Here is a 25,789-nt window from a genome sequence, read left to right as displayed (position 1 = left end):
TGTCTTTCTGTGAATGTGTTGTTTGTTCCACAGGCTGCAGGAGTGTAGTTCTTCTTGCTTCTGCTGTCTGCCCTCTGTTGGATTAGGCTATATAAGTGCCTTGTACAAGTTTCTTGATGGGAGGGACTGGTGATAGGTTGAGCTGGGTGTTGCTATGGTGTGCAGAGCTCAGTAAAACTTTAATCTGCTTGTCTGCTGATGGGTGGGGCTGGGTTGCCTCCCTGTTGGTTGTTTGGCCTGAGGCAACCCAACAGTGGAGCCTACCCAGGCTCTTTGGTGGGGCTAATATCGGACTCTGGTAAGGCTCCCGCCAAGGAGTGCTTCCCAGAACTTCTGCCAGTGTCCTTGACCCCACAGTGAGCCACAGCCCCCACCCTCCGCCTCTGCAGGAGGCCCTCCAACATAGCAGGTAGGTCTGGTTCAGTCTCCCCTGGGGTCACTGCTCCTCTCCCTGGGTCCTGATGCACACACTACTTTGTGTGTGCCTTCCAAGTGTGGAGTCTCTGTTTCCCCCCAGTCCTGTTGAAGTCAAATGTCACTAGGCTTCAAAGTGTAATTCTCTAGGAATTCTTCCTCCCGTTGTTGGACCCTCAGGTTCAAAAGCCTGATGTGGGGCTTAGAACCTTCACTCCAGTGCATGGACTTCTGTGGTATAAGTGTTCTCCAGTTTGTTAGTCACCCACCCGACAGTTATGGGATTTGATTTTACTGTGATTGCGCCCCTCCTACCATCTCACTGTGTCTTCTCCTTTGTCTTTGGATGTGGGGTATCTTTTTTGATGAGTTCCAGTGTCTTCCTGTCAATGATTGTTCAGCAGTTAGTTGTGATTCCAGTGTTCTCGCAAGAGGGAGTGAGAGCACATTCTTCTACTCCACAACCTTGAACCAATCTCAATGTCCCATTTTTTAAAATCAGGCCTCACTGCACACCTTAGCCTTCAGTAGGACCACAGAATGGCTACACCTTGGAAAACCCCACTCCCTAAAGAAGAGTGATGCCCTAGCACTAAGAACAAAACCTAAAATACAGCAATCCTAACAGAATAAAACCAAGTCTCAGTCTTGTTCTTTTTTAATTTCACAATCCCAATGTGTAGTTCAGTGTCTTATACCTTTTATAAGCCACGTACATTTTGGATAAATGAATGAACTAGCTAATGTTACTAAATGTAGGACATTTCCTGAAAGATGTTTTAGACTATAGATTCATTACTCTTGTTTGTATTCTTCTTACCTTTCTTAGTTATTTCCATGCATCTTAGATTTAACAATGATCTGTTCAGACACCTGACTGCCACAAGTATTTTGAACGCTTTTAGGTAGTTACATCTATTCTAACCCTTTAAGTAATGAACTTTGCCACATGTAATTTTCCTAAATTAAACCATTAAGGCTTCTTTTTAAAAAAAATAACTTACAGTAAAGGAGGGGTAAATGAGAAGCTGATGACCATATTCTTTTCAAGATGATAGAAAAGTCCAAGCACATTTTGCATGGCAGATTCTGTCAGGAGCCTTTTGGAGCCCTCCAGTGTGAACACAGGAACCACTGAGAGTGTTCTTATACAACACTGGTTACAGCCACCCTACCGAAGTGTGTATTATAGCTCACTACAGTGATACTGGACCTTTCTGGAACTCAGCCATCCAGTCATCTTAACTCCTCAAACCGCTGAGCTCTAAGAACAAAAGGCCAGTTTATATAACACATAGAGATGAGCATCAAAGCATTACCAATGTGAGATCACAGGTCTTATTTTACAAAGATCCAATGAACATCCTTTGGCTCTGCTTAGCAGTCTTCTCAAAGGAACATTCCTTGATGAACATTCTGTCCCCCACCCTAGCCCAAGGCTGAGTTAGAAGTACCAACTTTCTATTTCCAGAGTAATGCTCAGAATAATTGCCTGTTAGTTCGGTTCCACGTCTGCATCTTCCACAAAGTCCAGAGCTCCTTGAGGACAAGAACTATGTATTATATATCTTTGTATCCCCAGCATTTTACAGTGTTTGACATACGTTAAACATCAATATTTATTGAATGACCAAAGTTGTTTTTTGCCTTTGAAGGAACAGTAGCTTTTTTAAGTACTTTGGGGATAGAAACACACACACACACACACACACACACACACACACACACACACACGATCAGAAGACAAGGTTAGAGCCATCAAAGACGCATTGTTTCCAGATACAGGAAGTTTTTTTTGTTTTTTTAATCAGAAGTCCTGGGATAATGTTATTACAACTTCATCACCTAGTCCTCTACCCTTATGCAGGCATGCAGTGGTCATCAAACATTGAGTACCCCTGTGGACCAGGCTCTATGCTGGGTGCTGGATGCTGGATGATGGAGGCACAGTGAATGCTTGTAGGCTAGAGGAGGCCAGACTCTGGAGGACCATGTCTCCACAAGGCTTCTGTCTCTTTGCAGAATAAGTATAGGGAAGATTTTCTCCCATTAGAGGCAAATATGTCTTTTTTCTTCCTAATGTTAAACAGTTGATGAGAAACAAAAAGATTCATAACTTCAACCCTAAATTAAAGCATGTTTTAAATAGCTAAAAATGTAAGACTTATACAAGCCTCTCTCCTGTTCTTGACGAGAGTTCCCCAACATCAGCTTGCTTGTAAATAAAAGGGAACAGGTAATCTGAGATCTTGCTTCACTTGTCCTTTTGGGTTACCAAGGTTTGTATGTGACTGGGCTTTGGACAGTCCTTCATAGCTTGACAGATGGCCTCCCTCCAGCAAAGGACAGGGAACCATGAAGATTGAATACTGCTTCGTTATAGTTTCCCAGATCACAGCTGAGAAAAGAAAGAATGTGCTCAGCTCCACTCCTCAGTAGAGCCAGATGCCCAGTAAAGCAGAAACAGTATACCTGTAAAGTTGCCAAGGCAACGTCAAGGGTAAGAGGGAAGAGTAGACAGAATGATTTATGAGGGTTTCTTGCCCTAAGAACCGGTCTAAAAATATACTTCCATGTCTTTTTCCTCTCAAGGATAAATGCCACAGGATTTATCCAGGGAATTGTGATGCATAAAGCTTGAGACCTTATCAGAGCTCAAGGAGACCAGGGGTAAAGGGCAAGGAGAAGGGAAACAGGAGCAACAAATGAGAAAATGTGCTCCTGGTGTGCTTTTAATCTTCTGTTGAACTGATGCAGTTTTGCAGATGTAAAACTGACTTTTTTTTGGAAACATGCAAATGTTGTATATTTAAAATGTGCCTATTTTTTTTTTAAAAGACCATTTGCTGGGGTAAAATGAAGATACTTAGTTTCCGCATTTAAAAAAAGTTTCCTCTGAGCTTCTACTTTAATATTAGTGGATTAGCAAAGGCAATCACAGGTCAGCATGTGGAATAACATGCTGTCATGGCAGCAGCGTTTGAAGTTGCATTTTATTTATGAACAGTTTAGAAAGACACTCTTGGAGCAGATAGAGTTGGCTTATCTTAACACCCTTTCTGGGCTCACTGCAGTTAGCTGGAGTTATTGGATGTCCACATGGATTTTCACTTTCATGAATTATACATGATTCTATCAGTTTCATTTGGTGCGTAACAAATGATCATGGATATAGCAGCTTAAAACAGCACACATTTATTATCTCACAGCTTCTGTGGGTCAGGAGTACAGGCACAGTTTAGCTGGGTCTCACTAGGTTGTAATCAAGGTGTCTGTCAGGCTGTGATCTTGTCTTCAGGCTCAACTGAGGGAGAGTCTACTTCCAAGTTCACTTAGGCTGGAAACTCAGGTTGGGACCATTGACTTAAATGATCATCAGCTAATGAAATGAAGAAAAAGTAAAATTAAACAAGATAAACATTTCCTTCCCCTGGGATGCTTATTATCTACTTCTCTGGTAGAAGTTGTCAACTCCTTGGGAAAATAAATTGCATCTCACTGTGAGGGTTGAGGGAATGCCTGTTTCATGTGAGCCTCAGAACCGCTCTGGGAAGGTGTGGGACTTTCCCAGGGCCTCCATGCTGCAGTTGGTTTCACATTTAGAGACGAAGTCTCCTGACCCTGCTCTCTTTCCCAGGCATAATGCTTTTACACAAAATCTCTTTATTATTATTATTATTTTTCATCCAGCTTAAATAGACGTAGTTTCCTTAACCTTTCTTCCTAGGGACTTTAGTCCTAATCTTTTCAGTGATTGCTAATTGTTATAACTTTCTAATTTTTTCTACTTCACATGCCCTATTTTAGCAAGGTGTTAAATGGAACACAGGACAAAGCAGACCCATATTTTTGGTTGTTGTAGACTTTATTACACTTCATATTCAGTTCTATCTAGTCAGTACCTCCAAGTCTTTGATGCTGCCTTAACCTCTTTCTTTTTTAAAAAAAATTTTTTTTTCTATTTTTTATTGTATTTATTTATGTATATTTAGCTGTGTTGGGTCTTTGTTGCTGCGCGCGGGCTTTTTCTAGTTGCAGCGAGTGGGGGTTACTCTTTGTTGCGGTGCGCGGGCTTCTCATTGCGGTGGCTTCTCCTGTTGTGGAGCACCAGATCTAGGTGCATGGGTTTCAGTAGTTGTGGTGCATGGGCTCAGTAGTTGTGACTCATGGGCTCTAGAGCACAGGCTCAGTAGTTGTGGCACACAGGCTTAGTTGTTCCGTGGCATGTGGGATCTTCCCGGACCAGGGCTCAAACCCGTGTCCCCTGCACTGGCAGGTGGATTCTTAACCACTGTGCCACCAGGGAAGCCCAACCTCTTCTTTCAAGGGCTTGAATAAGGCGGAATATATCTTAAGGAGTCAAACACTTCTTAAGCGTTATGTGCTCACTCTGTTTTACAGAACATCTTTTCCAGGAGTCTAATTTGGGGATTGTTTGTGCTTTGAAGGATACGGGAGGAGGCTCTTACTGTCACGAGGGCCAGAAACAGGGCTGGCTCCTCACAGACAGGGCCTCACAGGGCCATTCCGAGTGCCTCCTCATTAAGCCCTCCGGTATTCTAGTTCCCTGCTCACGGGAGTGATTCTCCACTTTCCACAGTTGACCTGTTGTACTATATTCTTCCGTCCTCTCTTCTGTGATCCAGAGGGGTCACTGAGTTTTCAATCCATTAACCCACCCCTCATACCTAGTTTCTTCTCAGACCTGTACTTAATTTCTTCCTGTTTACTCATTAATTAAACGCGAAGACTGTACCAAGTTAAAGTTCAGCATCTTCAGAACGCCTGATGACACAGTCCCTGAGGCTGCCCTTGAATAACCGATGCAGTATTCTTTAAGCAGTGACCTGTTAGAGTGCCCATCTGGATCGGATGAAAAGCCTTCTGACTTATTAATTTTTGTTTCCAGGTTGATATAGGACATTGTATAATTTATTTTTACCAAAGCTAGATTAGTCTTTACTGTTTGTTTTTGAATTTGTTTTTCCTTAGCTCCAGCACCTGTGGAGATAGTATCGATATGTCTATAGATGTCAGGAATATCCACTTTATGTTTCAAACCACACACCCCACAGTTTTCTGATCTAATTTTTAGGTACTTCATAAGGCCCTCATATATTTTCAAAAATAATTGCTAGTGACCCTGATGAAACTAGGCCAGGTATTCCTAGGTTTAAGGCAGTCCAGTTTGCAATGTGCAGCCCTCCTAATTTAATGGGGGAATCTTTAACTAGATGCTCCCCTTCGGGGTGGCTTCTTGCCCTTCCACCCTGGGGCTACACACACTGATGATAAGATCCCAGTGGACTTATCATTTTTTTTTTTTTTTTTTGGCGGTACGCGGGCCTCCCACCGCCGTGGCCCCTCCTGCTGCAGAGCACAGGCTCTGGACGCTCAGGCCCAGCGGCCATGGCTCACGGGTCCAGCCGCTCCGCGGCACGTGGGATTCTCCCGGACCGGGGCACGAACCCGCGTCCCCTGCATCGGCAGGCAGACTCTCAACCACTGCGCCACCAGGGAAGCCCCAGTGGACTTATCTTTAACAGTCAGTGATAAAAATAAGTACAGTGTTAAAAACATCCATCTTTCAGTATCACTTATTTAGAGCTTCCTCTCCTTTTCTAATGAAAGACTACTCTTTTCCTTTTGCTACTTTGTTCCTTAATGCTTTTCAGCAGCGTTCTCATGTTGCACCCTTGATGCCATGAGCCTGAGCTCTGGAGGCTGGGTGACCGGTGTTCAGCTCTTTGCCCAGCCTCCACCTGTGAAATAAGATTAATAATAATATTGACCTCACAGAGCTGAAGTGAGCATTAAGTTCTCTAATTTGTAAAATTGCTTTATTATAAACTTTAAACACATAGATAGATAGATTCAAATGGCAAGTACTGATTGTTGATATTTGTGCTCAGAATTGCTAAATGCCATGTCTTAATGATGTTAGCCAGAATGCCCAGTAAGACTGTAAAATTAATAGGTTATTAAATGAACACCTCCCACTCTCTAAATGTTTTCGATTTCTACTTTTCTCATTCTCTATTTGTGTCTCTATTTCTTTTAATGCCCACCATTCTCTTTCCCAACTTTGGTAGCTTTCTATAACTGGATATAGTAGAGAAGCATGTTTTAATTTTTGTATTACCTATGGTAGCTATATAATCTTAAGTAAAACTAAAGGTATAGAATGTTTATTTTTATCTCTTTAAAAAACTCACATAGTTTCTTTTTTTTCACTTGTCAATTCATTCTATAATCTTTTGTCCCCAGTCGATCAGCAATTTTCAGTAGAAAATCTTTTTTCCTCTATTGTTTTATGCTTTTGTTGCTGGGGAGTTAGCAGGGCTACCAGAGCACTTCAAATTCAGACAAGTCTTTTTTTCTCTTTCTTTTAGAAATGGATTTTGTTGAATTCTATGTTCAGTTTGTCCCCAGAAACTTACTGAAAAGTATATGGTACAGATATGAATGTTCATAAATACAGAATAACAAAGTGAATACTCTATTTTGCTGACTTTTTAAAAATAATGGAAAATGTGGGATCATTCATAGCATGAGGAGGGGAATTTTGAGAATTTTAGGCACCTCAGAATCAGACTGTCAATTACAAGCTTTAGGTTTGTTTTTTTAATGGTCAAGCATAACCACCTCAGCTCAACTCTACCTCCTCTTGCCTCACAGCCCTAGGCTGACTGCTTCTTCTGTGCTTTTCGCTACCTCCCTGAAAGAGTCCACTTAGTCAAGTTGTGACTATTGACTGAGCACTTTGTGTTAGTCCAGATTCGTGATTGCAAATGACAGACCATGAGTCACGGCAAACCAATCCATTTAAAGTGGGTGTTGGCGGGGAGAAGGTTTACTGAGAGCATGCCCAGTAACCAGGAAGGATGGAGTTAGTGCATCCTTCCACATTTGTGCCTTTGTGAAGGGTCCACAGCCCAAGCTCCTTCCCTCTTCAACCCGTGCAACCAGCTGGAAAGGCTGTGTGCTGTTTCCTCAGGGCCTCAAAGCTGGCCCCGTCCTTCCCTCACATTGCTCTCCTTTCCTCCTGCTGCCCACTTTGGTCTGGTTAACTCCTGCTTACTCTCCCAGACATCTTCCTGACACCCAGCCTGAGATGCATGCCTTTTATGTGTTTTCATAAAATTCTGTGCACAGAACCCTTCTATGCACTTATCAAAACTGTCTGGTGATTGCTTGTTTACTTGTCTGTTTCCTAGCTAGACTTTGACCTTCTAGAGGGTGGGAGCTGTGTCTGAATCATGCTTCCATTTTTGTCCACAGTCTCATTCATAAACAGAGAGAAGCATTTGTTGAATGAGTGAGCATAGGATCTTTGTTCATGTTGGTGACTTTGCTTTCTGGGCTGATCTCTGTTCATGCTGGTGACTTTGCTTTGACAAATACAAAAGCCTTTTCCCTTAATGACGTAAAAGTCCTACTTCTTTTTTTTTTTTTCCTGCTACGCGGGCCTCTCACTGTTGTGGCCTCTCCTGTTGCAGAGCACAGGCTCCAGACGCGCAGTCTCAGCGGCCATGGCTCACGGGCCCAGCCGCTCCGCGGCATGTGGGATCTTCCCGGACTGGGGCACGAACCCGTGTCCCCTGCATCGGCAGGCGGACTCTCAACCACTGGGCCACCAGGGAAGCCCAGAAGTCCTACTTCTAATGTTCTTCATTTTAAAACAGAACTGGATATGATCCCCTTCCACAAACATATTCAGTAAAGAAATGTGAATACGCATGCAAAAAACCCTTTAGGTCAGTTGTTGTTTTGGTAGTAGTCAAAGTTTTGTGCAATTTCTAGATATAAATAATGACTTAAAATATACTTATAAAATGTATAAGTGACCTTACTTAATGGGCAACCAGATTAACTATGTAGTTGATATGTACAGTGTCAGGAGCAGGTCAGGAAGGTGTCTGACAATACACATTCATTTTTAGTGGCTTATCTTTCATCTTTTCTGCATTGAATACGATTATTTTGATGAGCAGTCTGACAACCTTGTAAGTTAGCTGAAAAAATTTTTCTGATATATGCTAACTTACATACTAACTCGTCCTTTCTTTTTCAGGGGTAAACGTAGTGTTAGAATCTTTAATAACTGTTTAATATAGTTATTTTTCATTTGTTCTAAGGTTGAAATATGCTTGTTGGCTCACCAAAGACTCTGATGTGAGGGTCCCACAAAACATTAGAGTACCTTCCGTTCCTCTCTAACAGTTTAATAACCAGCTTTGATTTGACTCCTCAGTGGCTGTAAATCCATGAAAATCATTCACAACAATAGTTTTGGGAGGCAGAAACAAAAAGCTGCTCTTTCTTCTTGTATGTAGTTGTTTTCTTTTAGGATATATAACTTGAATCTAGTATTCCGAGCCTGTGTACTGCTGAACCATTTTAGCAGCCCTTGGCTATGATTGTAATTCTTGTCATCAGAAACAAATGATTTCACCAGAAAGGAAAATGAGAGCTGGTTTTACTGATGGCATACTCATGCATTCTCTGTTCTTCTCCCTCTCTCTTGTTTTTCAGTGAGCATGTTTTTGAACACATTAACACCGAAGTTCTACGTGGCCCTGACAGGCACTTCCTCACTAATATCAGGGCTTATTTTGGTAAGTGGTGGAATCCCTGCTATTTAAAAACATGCTGATTACTAATATATACGTTATATATGTACAGGAAAAAATTCTGGAAGAGCACCTTACAGTGTCTGCGTGTGTGTATATGTTGGATAGGGGACTGATAGAGACCTTTCACTATCCAGGTTATACGTTTTTAAAATATTGGAAAAAAGATTTTTTTTAAACAATTATATACTGCTTTTGTTGAAGGAAAAAACAAAATGGAAAATAAAGGAAGACATAATTCTGTGTCAAATTCTAATGTCTAAGATACTATAAAGTAAGTGTGACTCAGTTAAACTAAAATGTTTTTCATTACCCTTTTCAGAATGGATTATTGGACATAATCAAGATCAGTAGAAATATAGCTCAGTTTCTTTAAACATATTGACATGGATGTGGCAATTCTAAGCTTTTTCCCCCTTCATCTCCTTTTCTTTTAAAATTTACATATATTTCCCTATTGCTTCCTTGAAAAAAAAATCCCCAGTAGTCAAAAAGCAATATGACAGTCACCCCCAAGGCTCCATTGCCTTATGTGCTAAAATAGTTATAGGTGTAATAAGTTATAGCACCTGCAGTAGTTTTCTTTAATTTAAGTGACCTTAGAGGGGGCCATCTAAACTAGTGGAATCACTCTAATATAATTAAATTTATATTAAGGAGCTTTAAGGAGAAAGAGGTTTTAGAAAGCTTTTTTTCCCTCTATACATAATGCTGTGATTACTAATTATTATAGAGACATGGACAAGAAACAGTACAATGAGGTAACCGCTAGTGCTGTTTCCATTTTACTAATACATAAGCTGGATAGGAAGTAACCTATCTTAGGTCACATAGATGGCAAGTGGCAGAGCAGGATTTCAACCCAGGCTGGCTTGCACCAGAGCCTGTGCTTTTATCACTCACTTCACTGCCTCTCTGGTTAAGTTCTCAGCTGTTTTTCCAGCTTGCTGAACAAATGGCAAGTCTGGATTTTATTCTAGTAGTATCTTGGTGTGGGTTCACTAGGCTATAAATGAATTACCAGAATGCAGGGTGAGCTAAGCCTGACAGTCATTTTCCCTTCTCACTTAGAGATGGTGATGTCCCATGTCCTTGCTTCTCTTCTCCTCCAAATAAAGGGGTTTCCTTAGACCATGACCAGCTTTGCAGATCCAGGCTCGTGAGGCTTTCTCCCTGTGTGTGGACTGCAGCTGCTGAAGCCTGATGGTCACTGCCGTGTTGTTTTATGATATATTTGTCTTGCTGCATTCCTAGGAAGCAGAGGATACTCCTGACTAATGTAAAACTTTGAGCAAAGGAAAACCTCTGATATGTGAAGATTTTGAAAGCCCTTCTCAAAAATGCTTGGTCTGTCATATATACACTACCAGATATAAAGTGGGTGACTAGTGGGAAGCTGCTGCATAGCACCGGGAGATCAGCTCTATGCTTTGTGACGCCCTAGAGGGGTGGGAGGGAGGCTCAAGAGGGAGGGAATATGGGGTTATACTTTATACATACACATATGTTCCCATATTTCTTCCCTCTTGCATCTCCCTCACTCCCACCCTCCCTATCCCACCCCTCTAGGTGGTCACAAAGCACCAAGCTGATCTCCCTGTGCTATGCGGCTGCTTCCCACTAGCTATCTATTTTACGTTTGGTAGTGTATATATGTCCATGTCACTCTCTCACTTAAACACAACACTTTAAATCAACTATACGCCAATAAAAATTAAAAAAATAATAATATATTAAAAAATTCTTGGTCTGTACTGAAGACAAAGTCACTACCATGTGGGAATAGCTCTTGATAGCTTTAGGCTCCTGCTTTAGAGATTGTTGACACTGGTGGTATCCAGCCCTTGGGGACTCAGCTTTGCTAGCCCTTGAAATGCACCCAGGGCTGAGCTTTCTCTTCAGCCACTGTTCTTTTCTGCCAAGTGCATTTCATGGAGAGACAGCATTGAGGTCAAGAGTCAGGTGCTTTGCAGAATAGCTGTGTGCATAGAACTGCTTAGTGGTTTGTTTCCTGGCACCAGAGAGATAATTACCTAACTACTCTCCCCTAAGCAAATGTCAAGGGAGCCAGGCGGTGAATACTGAAAGTGCAGGGCTGGCCCTGAGGAATTTGTTTGGGGACCTTAGTATTTCTATGCTGGAGACTGAAATGATCATGCAATGTGATGTCTTAGGCGAAGAGAGGTAAACACAAACAAACAAAAAACCCCCCTGCTATTTCCTCTATGAAGGAAAAATCAGTTAACTGAACAAACATATATAGAAATAAAATGTGTTTGGCAAATGCTGCTTTTACATTAACATGTTTAAAAATAAGTGAGGACTCAGAAGTGTGCATTTTACTAGATATCACTGCTAGTTCTTAATTTCACAAGTTGAAAGCCAGCAATGAGTTTGTTATGCCATCTACTTGTCATTCTTCCCTTACGGTTCCTGGGCCCATATCCCCTCCAGGCACCTCCTTCCCTTGCTTAACTTCCAGCTGCCCCGTCTGGCCGCTTGGCACAAGCTTTCTCATCTCAGCCCAGTTCCAGCCACAGGAACTGCACCTGTTGTCACAGTCCAAACCCACCAATTTAGTCTTTTATCTGCTGTAGGAAGGACATGCCCAGTCTGCTTGAGGTAGCCTCTGTGGGCAATGTTTATTTCTGTGGAAAAAATTTCTGAGTTTTGTTTTTGCTCTTGAGAATGGTAAGGTGGATATGTGGAGAAAATGCTCCCCTTAATTTTCTCAAAATGTTGGTAGAATGGAGAAAATGCTGCTGTATTGACATTTATACTTAGATCCCTGTGTCCCCATTAACATGTGTATAGACATGCTCCTACACCTACGTGTTACACATGCGTGTTAAATACAGAGATATGGGAAAAGGCAGCCAAAGCAATATTTTTAAAAATGAGAATCAAGAATAAAAATAGAAAATTAGGGCTTCCCTGGTGGCACAGTGGTTCGCCTGCCAATGCAGGGAACACGGGTTCAAGCCCTGGTCCAGGAAGATCCCACATGCCGCGGAGCAACTAAGCCCATACACCACAACTACTGAGCCTGCACTCTAGAAGCCGCGAGCCACAACTACTGAAGCCTGTGCGCCTAGAGCCCGTGCTCCACAACAAGAGGAGCCACCACAATGAGAAGCCTGCACACCACAAGGAAGAGTAGCCGCCGCTCGCCACAACTAGAGGAAGCCCGAACGCAGCAACAAAGACCCAATGCAGCCAAAAATAAAATAAATAAATTTTAAAAAAAAAGAAAAAAGAAAATTAAAATAGTAAATAAAAGAATTAATTCAGGGATTAGGCGTAAAACAATTGTTTTCAGAAAAGCAGTAGAAGAGATGACAATTAGATAGGAATCAGTTGTAATGAAACGTCCTTTTATTGTGTTTCCACTCTATGCCAGGTACTGTTCTGAGCACTTTGAATGTATTATTTCATTTAATTCTAAGTGAATTCTAATTCTGATTTCATGGAAATTCAAAGTGGTTGATATAACCAATGCCTCTCTGCTCTGAGTATAAACAGACACAAAATTTAAATAAATTGCCCAAGGATATATAGCAGACAGATGGTGAGATTTGAATTTTGGGTCTGTCTGACCATGTCCTCTATCCCCTCCTGTTCAAAAGTAAGGGAGTGGGACTAGAAGATTGTTATGGCTCCTTTCAACTCTTTTTCATTCATCTAAAGAACTTGACCTCCACTTGACCTGAAAATCATGCAGTTGCAGGGCTGGAGGAAGGAACCCTCAGAAGCCATCCAGTTTAAGCCAGCAAAGACCTAAGGAACAGGCACCCAGAAAGCTTATGACTTGCCTAGGTCACCTTGCTAGGTAAGGTATAGGGAAGGCTCGAATTTAAATTTCCACTGCTTTGTCCCAGCATCATTCTGCCTCTCATAAACATGTTGACTAGGAAGATGGGTAGCAGCATTGTCTAGTGGTTGATGTATTCCTTTGAACAGACCCGTAGAAATGGGTCAGGTAGATAAAGAGAGAAGGAAAAGAAAAAGAAAGAAAGAGAAAGGTAAGGGGGAGGGAGGGAGACTACAAATGTCTCTGGAGGGAACATTTTTTCTTTTTCCAATCAGCCATGGATTAGGTCAGATTTGGTCAGTCTAGAACATGGACCATCACTTAACACAATTTATAATTTCATTTGTGACATTTATGGTCTTATCCTCTCTGTGATGGAAGCTTCACAAAGGCTGGGAACATATCTGTGTTTTTGTGTTCAACTGTATAATGTTTGGGTAGACTCTTAAGAAATATTTGTTGAATGCACGCAGATCCAGTGAGTGAATGAATTAACTGACTGTATCAGAATTATCTGGGGAGCTTGTTTAAAGTGATGGATTCTGAGTACCACCCCAGACCAACTGAATCAGAATCTCTAGGGCAAGGGCCTAGAGGAAAGCTGCCACCCAGGAGGATCTGACAGAGCTTGGGGCACCATGGCACAGGCTGGCATTTCCCACTTGTCAGTGGTCCCCATGACTTCACCCCAGGAGAGTGATCCTCCCGTCCAGGCCATAGTCATTAATGCTACAGTGGAAAATCTCATCCTGTGAACACGCAGACACTGAGGTGGGCATGGATCACTGGCTGTTGACCTTGAAGAGAATCTCACTTCTCTGTCTCCTCTCTTGTCTTAAAGCCTTGGCAATAGGTGGCCAGGAAAGGGAGTGGAAGGACATGAAGAGCAGTTCTTTACACAGCCCCCCTGAACTGGTTAGGGGAACAGATGACTGAGGGGTGATTGGCTGGGCCCAAGGCGGCAGGAGGCCAAGACCCACTCTATAGCTCTTCTGTGTTCCTAAACAAAACAGGCAGGAGCCAGGAGGAAAGAAAGGGGCGGGAGGGGCAGAGAGAGAGGGGTGGGGGAGAGAAAGAAAGAAAGAAAGGAAAAGAAAGGAAAGAAAGAAGGAAGGAAAGAAAGAAAAAGAAAGAAAGAAAGGAAGGAAGGAAGAAAAGGAAAGAAAGAGAAAGAAAGAAAGGAAAGAGAAAGAAAGAAAGTAAGAAAGAAAAAAAGAAGAAAGAAAGAAGGAGAGAGAAAAAAAGGGAAGGAAGGAAGGGGAGGGAGGGAGGGAGGGAGGAAGTTCTGTCATGTGGAATTGCAAGGGACTTTGAAAGGATCAGTGGTATGGAGGAAAGGGTATACTTGCAGATTCTAACAGGAAACTAAAAATGTTATGGATATTACTATAACCCATGCCATTTGCCTTGGTTTATCTTCAAGCCTAGAAGATCCCCTCTTGTCAAAAAACTGTTTACCGCTAGATATATTTCAAGACTTGGAGCAGGTGTCAATTTGGCAGTCTATTTGGGAGTAGACTGCCAGAGTTTCGTATTTCCTCTTCAGTCTCCACCATTGCTGTATCTATCCTGTGATATCATCATCTACTTTAATCCTTGGGAAACACATAGCCAGTTTCAGGCTGTGACACCTTTGTGTTTCCCATGGGTTTAATGGAATTACATTGTGGAATTACAATGGTGCTGCTATGTGGAAATCTTGAAGCATTTCTGAGTATGTTATAGGATACAGGAGAGAGAAGTGTTTTATATATAGAACATGCAATTCAAGAAGGGGAGGTCTTGTTGGATAGGAAGAATCTAGGCATCTTTATGAAAGATTCAGCTTTTAGGTCTGTAAGACAGATGGAAGCGCCTTGTTTGTTAACCCTTTGCCAGATTTTTGTTCCTTCCCTGCAGGTGAAGATGAGATAAATTTACACCCTTAGGCCAGCTGCAAACCTGGATCTCCACTCCCAGCCCACAGCCCCATTGCTCCTTGATCATCCCTTCTGCTTCTGTCATATAGTAATGGAGAGGGTTACGAGGCCTAGGTAACTGGGTTCTTGACAAATGAATCTTTGTTTTAAATATGATCTGGGTCCTGAGTATAGTGTATGGCCCTTCTGTCCTGCAAGGTATAGATCCAAACCATTTCTTTGACCCTCACATTCCCAATTCCATCCCTGCTTCCTTTATTCTCAGATAATAACCCTTACCTACATCTCCACTGAGATCAGTGTCATCTACATTTTATTCATTTGTTGCCTTCTTACCTCTAAAACAGCTCATCTCACACCCTACTTTCCAAAATAGAATGTATTCTTCTGTTCATTCCTGCTTCCCTTTCATCCTTAGAGCAAGAAATGGTAAGGTACCTTTTTAAGGCAGGGTAAATGTTCTTCCTGGGCTCCTGGTGTCATGTCTCTTGGTCATTTGTATGCTTTTGCACTTCGGTTTCTCTCTTTCTGCTAGATTCTTTCCTCTTCCACAAATAAGTATAGGTCTCTCTTTTTTTTATAACAAACAAAATGTACACAAAACCTTTCATTGGTTTTAAACAATATCCCATTAAATCACCAGGCCAGCCCTTATCATCCATCCGTTCAACCTTTTAGCCATCTCTCCATTCAGTCTTTAAACCATCCATCCTTCCATCCATCCATCCATCCATCCACCCATCCAACATTAACTGAGTGACCTTATTTTACACATTAGGCAACTGAGCCCCAGAGAATCAAGAGTACCAACCAAGACATACAACTCAGCTATTATGAAATATTTTAGGGCCTTTACCTTTCAGCTAGATGGTAGGGTCATTGTTGACTTCCTGAATGACAAACCTGCTTGATGCTTTTTAGTTCTCATCTTACTTGATCTGTATAATTCTTGGGGTAGAGGGATTACACTTTTAAAAACTGTGAAATGTGTAAATTTATGTTTTAATTTTATGGTTATTTGTCAGATTAAAAACTGTTTTGTTCCCCTGTGGCAACTCCATTGAGCTACTGGCATGTCTAAGGGCTAGTTTTAAAATCTAAATTTGTTTATGAGAGCTTTGCTGTTTACACTGTAGGTTATGTACCAGGGAGAATAATTCAAAGTGACACCAAATATGTGCGTGTTAAACAACACCATCTGCCCATTTGGATCTGTGCAGCTCTTTAAAAATACTGTGAGGTTCTGGTCCAAATCCTGTCATGTTTCAGGATATGGGACAGATTATTATGCTAAGACCCCAGCTTAGAAGATTTGGTTTGAAGTTTAAGAAGGCTTCAAGTCCTTTCCTACTTCGTTTTAGTAGTTGTTCATTTAATTCATATTAGAGTGTCAGCCCCAGGGCATTGTGGACACTAGTATAAAGGACTGTGTTAGGAAAGAAACCATCTACTGCTCTGATAGGTCAGGCTTGAGAAGACCCTCCTTTGCCTCCCAAGTAGCTGCATGAATAACCCAGTCTTCACTGAGGTCTGCTATTTTTGCATTAGAAATACTGGATGGAAGGTCTGTCTCCTGTTATAATGCAAATACCCCATTAATATGAATCATTTATACCTTAGGATGTATTATCCAGTCCCATTTGATAGACTACTTCTGGATTAGTTTTGATAGCTAAGAAAGCAAAAAGAGACAGTGGAGTTGGAGGGCATTTGAAAGTGAAGATTTTAAAAGGGAAGCGATAGGCTACATCTGTCTGTTTAAATGAGCAAGAGAGTTATAAAAAGATGTCTTGTTTTAGGGCCCTAGTAAGATTAGTGGCTCAAGAGCTGGGGCTTCAGGCTAAATAGCTACTTCATTAGCTATGTGACTCTGGTCAGGTCACCACACCTTGACATGTAGCCCTCATTCCTCATCTCTAAATGAAACTGTTCATGGTCCTTTAGGGTCCCTTTTAGTGCTGACGTTCTCCGATTCTGCTAGAGAAACTGAGAAATCTGAAAGAGTCCCAAAGTGGCTTTTTTTGGGGGGGGAGGGTGAATGGGAGCAACTTGTGAGAGGCATTGTGGGTCTGTGGCATGTACTGGTAGGAGCAGGGGCTACATCTGTGTTCTGTGGCCCTGGAGCACAGCCCATGCCTGGATTGGAGCATTTAGTGCTGTGTAAATGAATGAATGAAGGCCTGGCAGATGCCTTAACAGCATAAAATAGAAAGCAGAGTAAAGACTTGGGGCAAAGAAAACTCTACCCCACAAGTGTTTGAGAGCCATTGCCAGTTCTGTGACCATTGTTCTGGGTCCTTTGGAGCCTTCCATCTCTTCTAATAAAGGCAAAGCCATGAATCTTTTTTGGGTGGTCAGGACCAAATGGTGAGCAGTCTCCTTTTTCACAATGATTACCACGGCTCTCAGCCAACCATTTAGTAACAAGATGCTGTTCTATCCTGAATTGTAGACCAGCAAGAAGAAGGATGCACCACAGCAGTATGTGAGGTGTGCTGACTATGTACAGCATCGATGTAATAAATGATAGCTTTGCTATTGCTTTTGGGAACCAACTATGCAGAAGGCACTGAACTAGGTCTTTTACATGGGGTTTGAATCTAGATGTTTTACATGAGTGTGAAATTGAGGACCCTCAAGGGTAAATAACAAATATGATTTCCACTTTACAGTTGAAAAAACTGATGTTAAAATAGATTAAATAACTCACTTGAGGTTACAAATTCCCTTCTAGATCCATGGTCAGTAAATTTGCCATTCTTGAACTTTCTGCTTTCTTCAAGCAAGATCTTTTATTCCTAGCATTCCAGATGTTACAGACTGGTCCTATCCGTTCTTAGCTTTCATATTGTATTCTCCCTGTCTTCTCAGTCAAATTACTTAAATGTTTTAACATGTGAAAATTCATATAGTCAAAAGGAATAACCCCTTGGAGTTAAATCAAGTTTTCCTGTTATAGGATTGCAAACATTTGGTTTGATTAACAGTTCCTTCTGGTCATTTGTAGATGTTCTTTCTGTCCTTTTAAAGAAATTTTTGGTAGAGCAAAATATCAATTTTTAAATGATAGCCCAAAGTCCATTCCACAGAAGATAACAAAATCTTGTTTTTATGAAATAAGTAAGGATAAAGGTAATTAAGTCTGTTATTTCCACATTCTATATTATATTACAAAAATATAGTATAGTTATCCTAGGAGACTCTGGGATATAGTTGATTCTTAAATTTCTTCTGTATAGTGATTTGTGACTGCTTAAGGAACGAATCTCAAATCAGGGAAGCCAAGGAAAGGATGTGGGGAGAGCAGCTTCAAACAGTGGTGGGAAAGTGCTCAGAGGGGGTTTGGGGGTAGGGGCAGGTAAAAAGATTGGGGGAGGTGGCTGGCTTTCCCCATGCTCAGGAGCCCTGATTTCAGTCTAGTCATGTGAGCTTCGGTGCTTCTTTCCTTTTGTTAATGAAAGTTATTTCTTTTCTTCCTTGCAAACAGCACATAACAACTGGTAAGCTTGTGAGCTAGGAAACAGTAATGGTGTACAACAGATGCTAGCATTTACAAAGCACACTCAGCAGGTGGGATGCTACTGAATCTCTCAGCAGTTGGGTGCCCTCGATACATGAAATAGGATGGCTTTTATTCTTTCTGTAAAGCCGGATTTCTCTAGGGAGATGCTTTTTTTAAAACAGAATTTTACTATCTTAAAAATGTATGCAGTTATGACTTTATCAGAATATAAGATACCAAGAATTGGAATATTTCATAAGCCATACTTCTAAAACTGGCTTGTTGGTATTCATTTCTGGAATTGTTTTTTAGCTATGGTGATTTTATTATCAGAATATTATGTAAATTTGGAGGAAAATAATGAGCAGCTCTTAACAATGTTCTTTCACCAGGATTGTAGCTATAAATTTTCCTTAAAAACCAGTATTAAGTGGACGAAACAGCATTGAGAAGTTAAAATGTAATTGGTATTTACTTTTATCAAACTTCTTAATTTTTAGAAATAAACCATTTTTTTGGAATAAAAATGTTTAAACCATTGTTTAAGGTGGGTATAATTAGTAAGTGCAACACAGTTATGGGCATGTACAAAATCATAGCTGGTAACAAGGACCCTAATCACGCTTATTATCTTTCTGTTCTAGATATTTGAATGGTGGTATTTTCGCAAATATGGAACATCATTCATTGAACAAGTCTCAGTAAGCCACTTGCGCCCCCTTCTGGGAGGGGTTGACAACAACTCCTCCAACAATTCTAACTCCAGTAATGGGGACTCAGATTCCAACAGGCAAAGCGTCTCAGGTATGGAAAGTCCTTCAGTCTGCAACATTATTTACTTACTCTTACTAAATTATTATGACTATAAGACAATAAGAATGTTGTTATTTAAAGATTAGACTTCAAAGAAAAGTACGATTTATTTTCCCAAGAATTTGACAACTTCTACAAGAGAAGTAGAGTATAAGCATCCCAGGGAAAGGAAATGTTTATCTTGTTTAATTTTACTTTTTATTCCATTTGATTTAGCTAATGATCATTTAGGTCAGTGGTTCCCACCTGAGTCTCCACCTCCTTGTCCTTAGTGCCTCAAACCTCATTAAATGTATCCATTCTCTTCCATGCTAATTGTAGAACCTTATGTCTAACTAGATCTGATAACATCACTCCTCTGCTTAAAAGTCTTGGTTGGTTCCCATTCCACTAAAGATAAAGCCCAGATTCCAGATTACTTAGCACAGCATAAGCTGCTTCTATCTCGCCAACCTTGGTTTCTGTCATTTCTTGAACGGGCCACGTTTTCTCATGACCCCTCTGCCCGGAAGTCTGTCTTCCCTCCTCTGTGCTTGCTCATCTTTCACAACCCAACTCAAATGTGACCTCCTGGGAAGCCCTCTCTGATAGGCTGTACAATATTTCTCCACCTTTGTTGACTCATATATTTTTACCTTTAGCAACATTTATTAAATTGTACCGAAATTTTTAAGCTTACTGCTTTACCGTAATATCTCTAGCATTTTGCATAGTGTCTACTGTATCACTGAAACTCAGTGAATGAATGAATGAGGGCATACATGGCCTGTAATTTCTCTACTCATGAAAGAAGAGGGACGAATATAATTTCCTAGCTTGGTCTCTTCATCACCTCAGTAAACATTTCCTAACTCTCTAACATGGACTTGGCCTTATACAGGTTCTTATGAATATTATGATTTTAAAAAATGTCGAAGTCCTTGTCCCCATTGAACTCTTGTGTCTACTGAAGGGAGACAGAGGGTTAAGTGCTCTGATTATATGAGGGAAACATGCAATACTTTGGAGTACAAGGGAGGGCTTCCCGATCCAAACTGGGGGAAGAAGTTTGCTTCTTGAAGGAGAGGGTACCACTTCTGAGACTTGAAGGATGAAGAGGGAGAGATTAAAGAACTAAGTTAGATCTTTTTTCTTTCCTCCCTAGAATAACTCAGTTCATATTTCATAACTGTCTAGCCAGGTGATAGGCATCAAGGAGCATTGTATATATATTTTATTCCTGATGTTGATTCAATGCTCTTTTAATATAATAGAACCTTTGCCAGCCGGCCATGAGTGGTAGTGGGCACCTCTGAGTACACATTTATTTCATTCTAAAGGGTACACGTGTGAGAGATGGCACCACTCAGGTAACAAAATTGTCTGGGACTTTATAAACTCATCTGCTTTGTGGAAGAAACAGAAAGAGATCTGAGCAAAGTGAAATATTACTTCAACCAGGTACTCTAACACACGTGGCATATTATTCTAATGAGGAATCTTGATCATTCAGTCATTGTCACCATGGATAATTGCCTCACTTTGCGTATGTTGGAAGACCCTACAGATTAAATGTGTTCTTGTCTGATCTGATTTACTACAGTCTTTGTATGTCACAGAACATTGTAGAAAATTAACAGATTGAAAACAGAAAGCAACCTCATTTAAGGACATTTTTTATTGTGAGTACATTTTTATTTTCATTAAAATTCTCGCTCTGCCCAATTTAACATCATTCCTTAATGCGACGAAGAGTTCATACTCTCCTTATTGTTGCTGTTACTTTGCTGACTCTCTGTGGATGCCTTGAATAAGCCTTATGCATTATATAAATCTTGATGCTATTCTTAGTGCTGGTACAGCAGTTTTTAAAGGGAGAATCTCAGTCCTTTATAAAAATACATTCGACAATGATGATCATGGAACTTCCCAATTTTATTTGTACTGTTTTTACCCTGCTAAGACTAAGCTTTTGAATATTATTATTAATTCAATTTCACTAGTATTTGCTGAATGTCTACTACTATGCATGCAGTATTTCCATTCATTTCCTGTAACAGATACAGCATTTATGATCTGATCTCATAACAGTGTTCAAATAATTAGATTTAGGAAAATGGAAATTATCTTGTCCAAGTATATTTAGGGCTCAATCTGCCTACTTCTCCTTGACATCTGGGTTTCTAATATTTGGCTAACTCAGCTCAACAAACGTGTGTTGGTATGGAAGTGCCAGGTACCATGGGATTAATACCATTTCCCACTTCTCTTTCCTTGTGGTGATTTTTATTTTTGAATAAGAAAAATGCTATAAAAGTACATTGTCTCTGTTTATCTCTACCCTTAATCACTTTCTATTTCATAGTCTAGTTTCAGCTAAGTATAAAGGAAAAAGAAGGTCCAAAGCTGAGGGTAATCAATACATTTTCTTAAAATAGAGGAATTTGTTTTAAAATTTATATTGCCTTAATAATGATAAAATGACTATTGCCTTAATAAAAGAAGCATCATAAGACAGCTCTTTGCTGAATCTTACGTGAAATAAAACGTGGCTAACCAAGTCCCATGGACATTTGCAAAGGCAGTTAAATGGCATTTCTTATTTGAAAAAAATCATTGAAAAAGTTAAAAACAGACAGAAAATACTAGTTATAAACATTGGACTATATGAAAACTCATAGTGTAGCTCTTTCTTTAAAGAATCATTTGTTTTGATTAAAAGCTGAAAGACCTGGCCTACCTAAGAATAATTTGGGGTGGAGAAATGGGAAGGGAGAAAGTTGTAATTGTTTCAGGAGACTATTCATATATTGTTTAACATTTGGATTTGTGCAAATTGGCCTGAGTGCAGACCCTCTCAAAACTTGCATTGATCTTTATCTGTGGGCCAGAAGAGAAATGTAGTTAATTATACAGCTTCTTTTTTAAAAAAATATTTATTTATTTACTTGCTGTGTCAGGTCTTATTTGCGGCATGTGGGCTTTTTTGTTGCAGTGCACGGGCTCCTCTCTAGTTGTGTCGCGCGGGCTCCAGAGCTCTTGGCCTCTGTAGCTGCGGCACGCGGGCTCTGTAGTTGTGGTGCGCAGGCTTAGTAGTCCCGCAGCATGTGGGATCTTAGTTCCCCGACCAGGGATGGAACCAGCATCCCCTGCATTGCAAGACGGATTCTCAGCCACTGGAACACCAGGGAAGTCCCACAGCTTCTTAATCTAGCCAAATTTCAGATTGTCTGGTTTAGGTTAACATTTATGAACATTTCACTTATCTCGATTTATTTTGGGAGCTAAACTGCTATTTTTCTCACAGATATACAGTTTCTGATAAACCCTGCTGATATATTTTCCATGTCATCATGTTTCCTGCTGCCATTTCTTAATTCAGCTTAACTTATGAACTGATGATGCACAAGGATTTAAAACGTGTCCAACTTCTCCCTGTCTTAAGGGAAGGGATTCTCAGGGTGCAGTAACATTCTGAATTTGGGTTCATGGAAAATCTGTTTGATAATTTGCCCTGTTCTCAAATAAGATGTCATAAAGACAAAGGTTTGCAGTGTTCACCTTCTTCAAGATATTTACAAAAGTGCAGAGTGTTCCATCACATTAGAAGTATGCTTGTCAAAGTCAAGGTTAAATTCTCTGAGACACTTTAATAGCATCTTGCATAGAACTGGATCTTTAGACAAACTCTGGTTATAGTCACTTGGTTTCCTGTTGCAAATCATCTCATTTTAATCTCTATATAAGATAAATATATATCATATACATTTTAAGGAACCTCCATACTATTCTCCATAGTGACTGTATCAATTTACATTCCCACCAGCAGTGCAAGAGGGTTCCCTTTTCTCCACACCCTCTCCAGCATTTATTGTTTGTAGGTTTTTTGATGATGGGCATTCTGAGTGGTGTGAGCTGATACCGCAGTGTAATTTTGATTTGCATTTCTCTAATGATTAGTGATGTTGAGCATCCTTTCATGTATTTGTTGGCACTCTGTATATCTTCTTTGGAGAAATGTCTATTTAGGTTTTCTACCCATTGTTGGATTGAGTAGTTAGTTTTTTTGATATTGAGCTGCCTGAGCTGCTTGTATATTTTGGAGATTAAACCTTTGTCAGTTGCTTCATTTGCAAATATTTTCTCCCATTATGGGGGTTGTCTTTTTGTCTTATTTATGGCTTCCTTTACTGTGCAAAAGCTTTGAAGTTTCATTGGGTCCCATTTGTTTATTTTTGTTTTTATTTCCATTTCTCTAGGAGGTGGGCCAAAAAGGATCTTGCTATGATTTACATCATAGAGTGTTCTGCCTATGTTTTCCTCTAAGAGTTTTATAGTGTCTGGCCTAACATTTAGTTCTTTAATCTATTTTGAGTTTATTTTTGTGTATGGTGTTAGGGAGTGTTCTAATTTCATTCTCTTACATGTAGCTGTCCAGTTTTCCCAGCACCACTTAATTGAAGGGCCATCTTTTCTCCATTGTATATTCTTGCCTCCTTTATCAAAAATAAGGTGACCATATGTGTGTGGGTTTATCTCTGGACTTTCCATCCTATTCCATTGATCTATATTTCTGTTTCTGTGGCAGTACTGTACTGTCTTGATTAAGGTAGCTTTGTAGTATACTCTGAAGTCAGGGAGCCTGATTCCTCCAGCTCCGTTTTTCTTTCTCAAGATTGCTTTGGGTATTCGGGATCTTTTGTGTTTCCATACAAATTGTGAAATTCTTTGTTCTAATTCTGTGAAATATGCCATTGGTAGTTTGATAGGGGTTGCGCTGAATCTGTAGACTGCTTTGGGTAGTAGAGTCATATTCACAATGTTGATTCTTCCAATCCAAGAACATGGTATATCTCTCCATCTGTTTGTATCATCTTTAATTTTTTCCATCAGAGTCTCATAGTTTTCTGCGTATAGGTCTTTTGTCTCCTTAAGTAGGTTTATTCCTAGGTATTTTACTCTTTTTGTTGCAGTGGTAAATGCGAGTGTTTCCTTAATTTCTCTTTCATATTTTTCATCATTAGTGTATAGGAATGCAAGAGATTTCGGAAGTGCATTAATTTTGTATCCTGCAACCTTACCAGATTTAATGATTAGCTCTAGTAGTTTTCTGGTGGCATCTTTAGGATTCTCTATGTATAGTATCATGTCATCTGCAAACAGTGACAGTTTTGATTCTTCTTTTCTGAGTTGGATTCCTTTTATTTCTTTTTCTTTTCTGATTACTGTGGCTAAAACTTCCAAAACTATGTTGAATAAGAGTGGTGAGAGTGGGCAACCTTGTCTTATTCCTGATCTTAGTGGAAATCGTTTCAATTTTTCACCGTTGAGAACGATATTGTCTGTGGGTTTGTTATATATGGCCTTTATTGTGTTTAGGTATGTTCCCTCTATGCCCACTTTCTGGAGAGTTTTTATCATAAATCGGTGTTGAATTTTGTCAAAAGCTTTTTCTGCATCTATTGAGATGATCATATGGTTTTTCTCCTTCAATTTGTTAATATGGTGTATTACATTAATTGATTTGCATATATTGAAGAATCCCTGCATTCCTGACATAAATCCCACTTGATCATGGTGTGTGATCCTTTTAATGTGCTGTTGGATTCTGTTTCCTAATATTTTATTGAGGATATTTGCATCTATGTTCATAAGTGATATTGGCCTGTAGTTTTATTTTTTTGTGATATCTTTGTCTGGTTTTGGTATCGGGGTGATGGTGGCCTCGTAGAATGAGTTTGGGAGTGCACCTCCCTCTACTGTATTTTGGAAGAGTTTCAGAAGGATAGTCGTTAGCTCTTCTCTAAATGTTTGACAGAATTTCCTGTGAAGCCATCTGGTCCTGGGCTTTTGTTTGTTGGAAGATTTTTAATCACAGTTTCAATGTCAGTGCCTGTGATTGGTCTGTTTATATTTTCTATTTCTTCCTGGTTCAGTCTCGGAAGGTTGTGCTTTTCTAAGAATTTGTCCATTTCTTCCAGGTTGTCCATTTTATTGGCATAGAGTTGCTTGTAGTAATCTCTCACGATCCTTTGTATTTCTGCAGTATCAGTTATTACTTCTCCTTTTTCATTTCTAATTCTATTGATTTGTGTCTTCTCCCTTTTTTTTTGATGAGTCTGGCTAATGGTTTATCAATTTTGCTTATCTTGTCAAAGAACCAGCTTTTAGTTTTATTGATCTTTGGTATTGTTTCCTTCATGTTTTTTTCATTTACTTCTGATCTGATCTTTATGATTTCTCTCCTTCTGCTAACTTTGGGGGTTTTTTGTTCTTCTTTCTCTAATTGCTTTAAGTGTAAGGTTAGGTTGTTTATATGAGATGTTTCTTGTTTCTTGAGATAGGATTGTATTGATATAAACTTCCCTCTTAGAACTGCTTTTGCTATATCCCATAAGTTTTGGGTTGTCTTGTTTTCATTGTCATTTGTCTCTAGGTGTTTTTTGATTCCCTCTTTTATTTCTTCACTGATCTCTTGGTTATTTAGTAGTGTATTGTTTAGCCTCTATGTGTTTGGATTTTTTACAGATTGTTTTCCTGTAATTGATATCTAGTCTCATAGCGTTGTGGTCAGAAAAGATACTTGATACGATTTTAATTTTCTTAAATTTACCAAGGCTTGATTTGTGACCCAAGATATGGTCTATCCTGGAGAATGTTCCATGAGCACTTGAGAAGAAAGTGTATTCTGTTGTTTTTGGATGGAATGTCCTATAAA

At 40.0% G+C, this 25,789-nt stretch overlaps 1 protein-coding gene across 6 annotated transcripts in view; it reads left to right on the top strand.

Moving 5' to 3' along the window:
• ST7 (suppression of tumorigenicity 7) overlaps window positions 1–25,789 on the top strand; it is a 199,797-nt gene that overhangs the window by 71,542 nt on the left and 102,466 nt on the right. For 5 of the 6 annotated variants that reach the window (XM_024757829.1, XM_024757826.1, XM_024757827.1 and 2 more), the window contains exons 2-3: window positions 8,950–9,032; window positions 18,924–19,083. In XM_024757829.1, the coding sequence (XP_024613597.1) occupies window positions 8,950–9,032; window positions 18,924–19,083 (243 nt within the window). Of the gene's footprint in view, window positions 1–8,949; window positions 9,033–18,923; window positions 19,084–20,690; window positions 20,754–25,789 lie in introns of those variants that run through there. The other variant, XM_024757830.1, reaches the window with a different exon arrangement.

Source organism: Neophocaena asiaeorientalis, unplaced genomic scaffold (assembly GCF_003031525.2).
Source record: "Neophocaena asiaeorientalis asiaeorientalis breed wild unplaced genomic scaffold, Neophocaena_asiaeorientalis_V1.1 scaffold116, whole genome shotgun sequence".
In the NCBI taxonomy this organism is placed as follows: domain Eukaryota; kingdom Metazoa; phylum Chordata; class Mammalia; order Artiodactyla; family Phocoenidae; genus Neophocaena; species Neophocaena asiaeorientalis.
The sequence above is the reverse complement of the archived record's forward strand: the minus strand, read 5'-3'. Positions and strand labels throughout refer to the sequence as shown.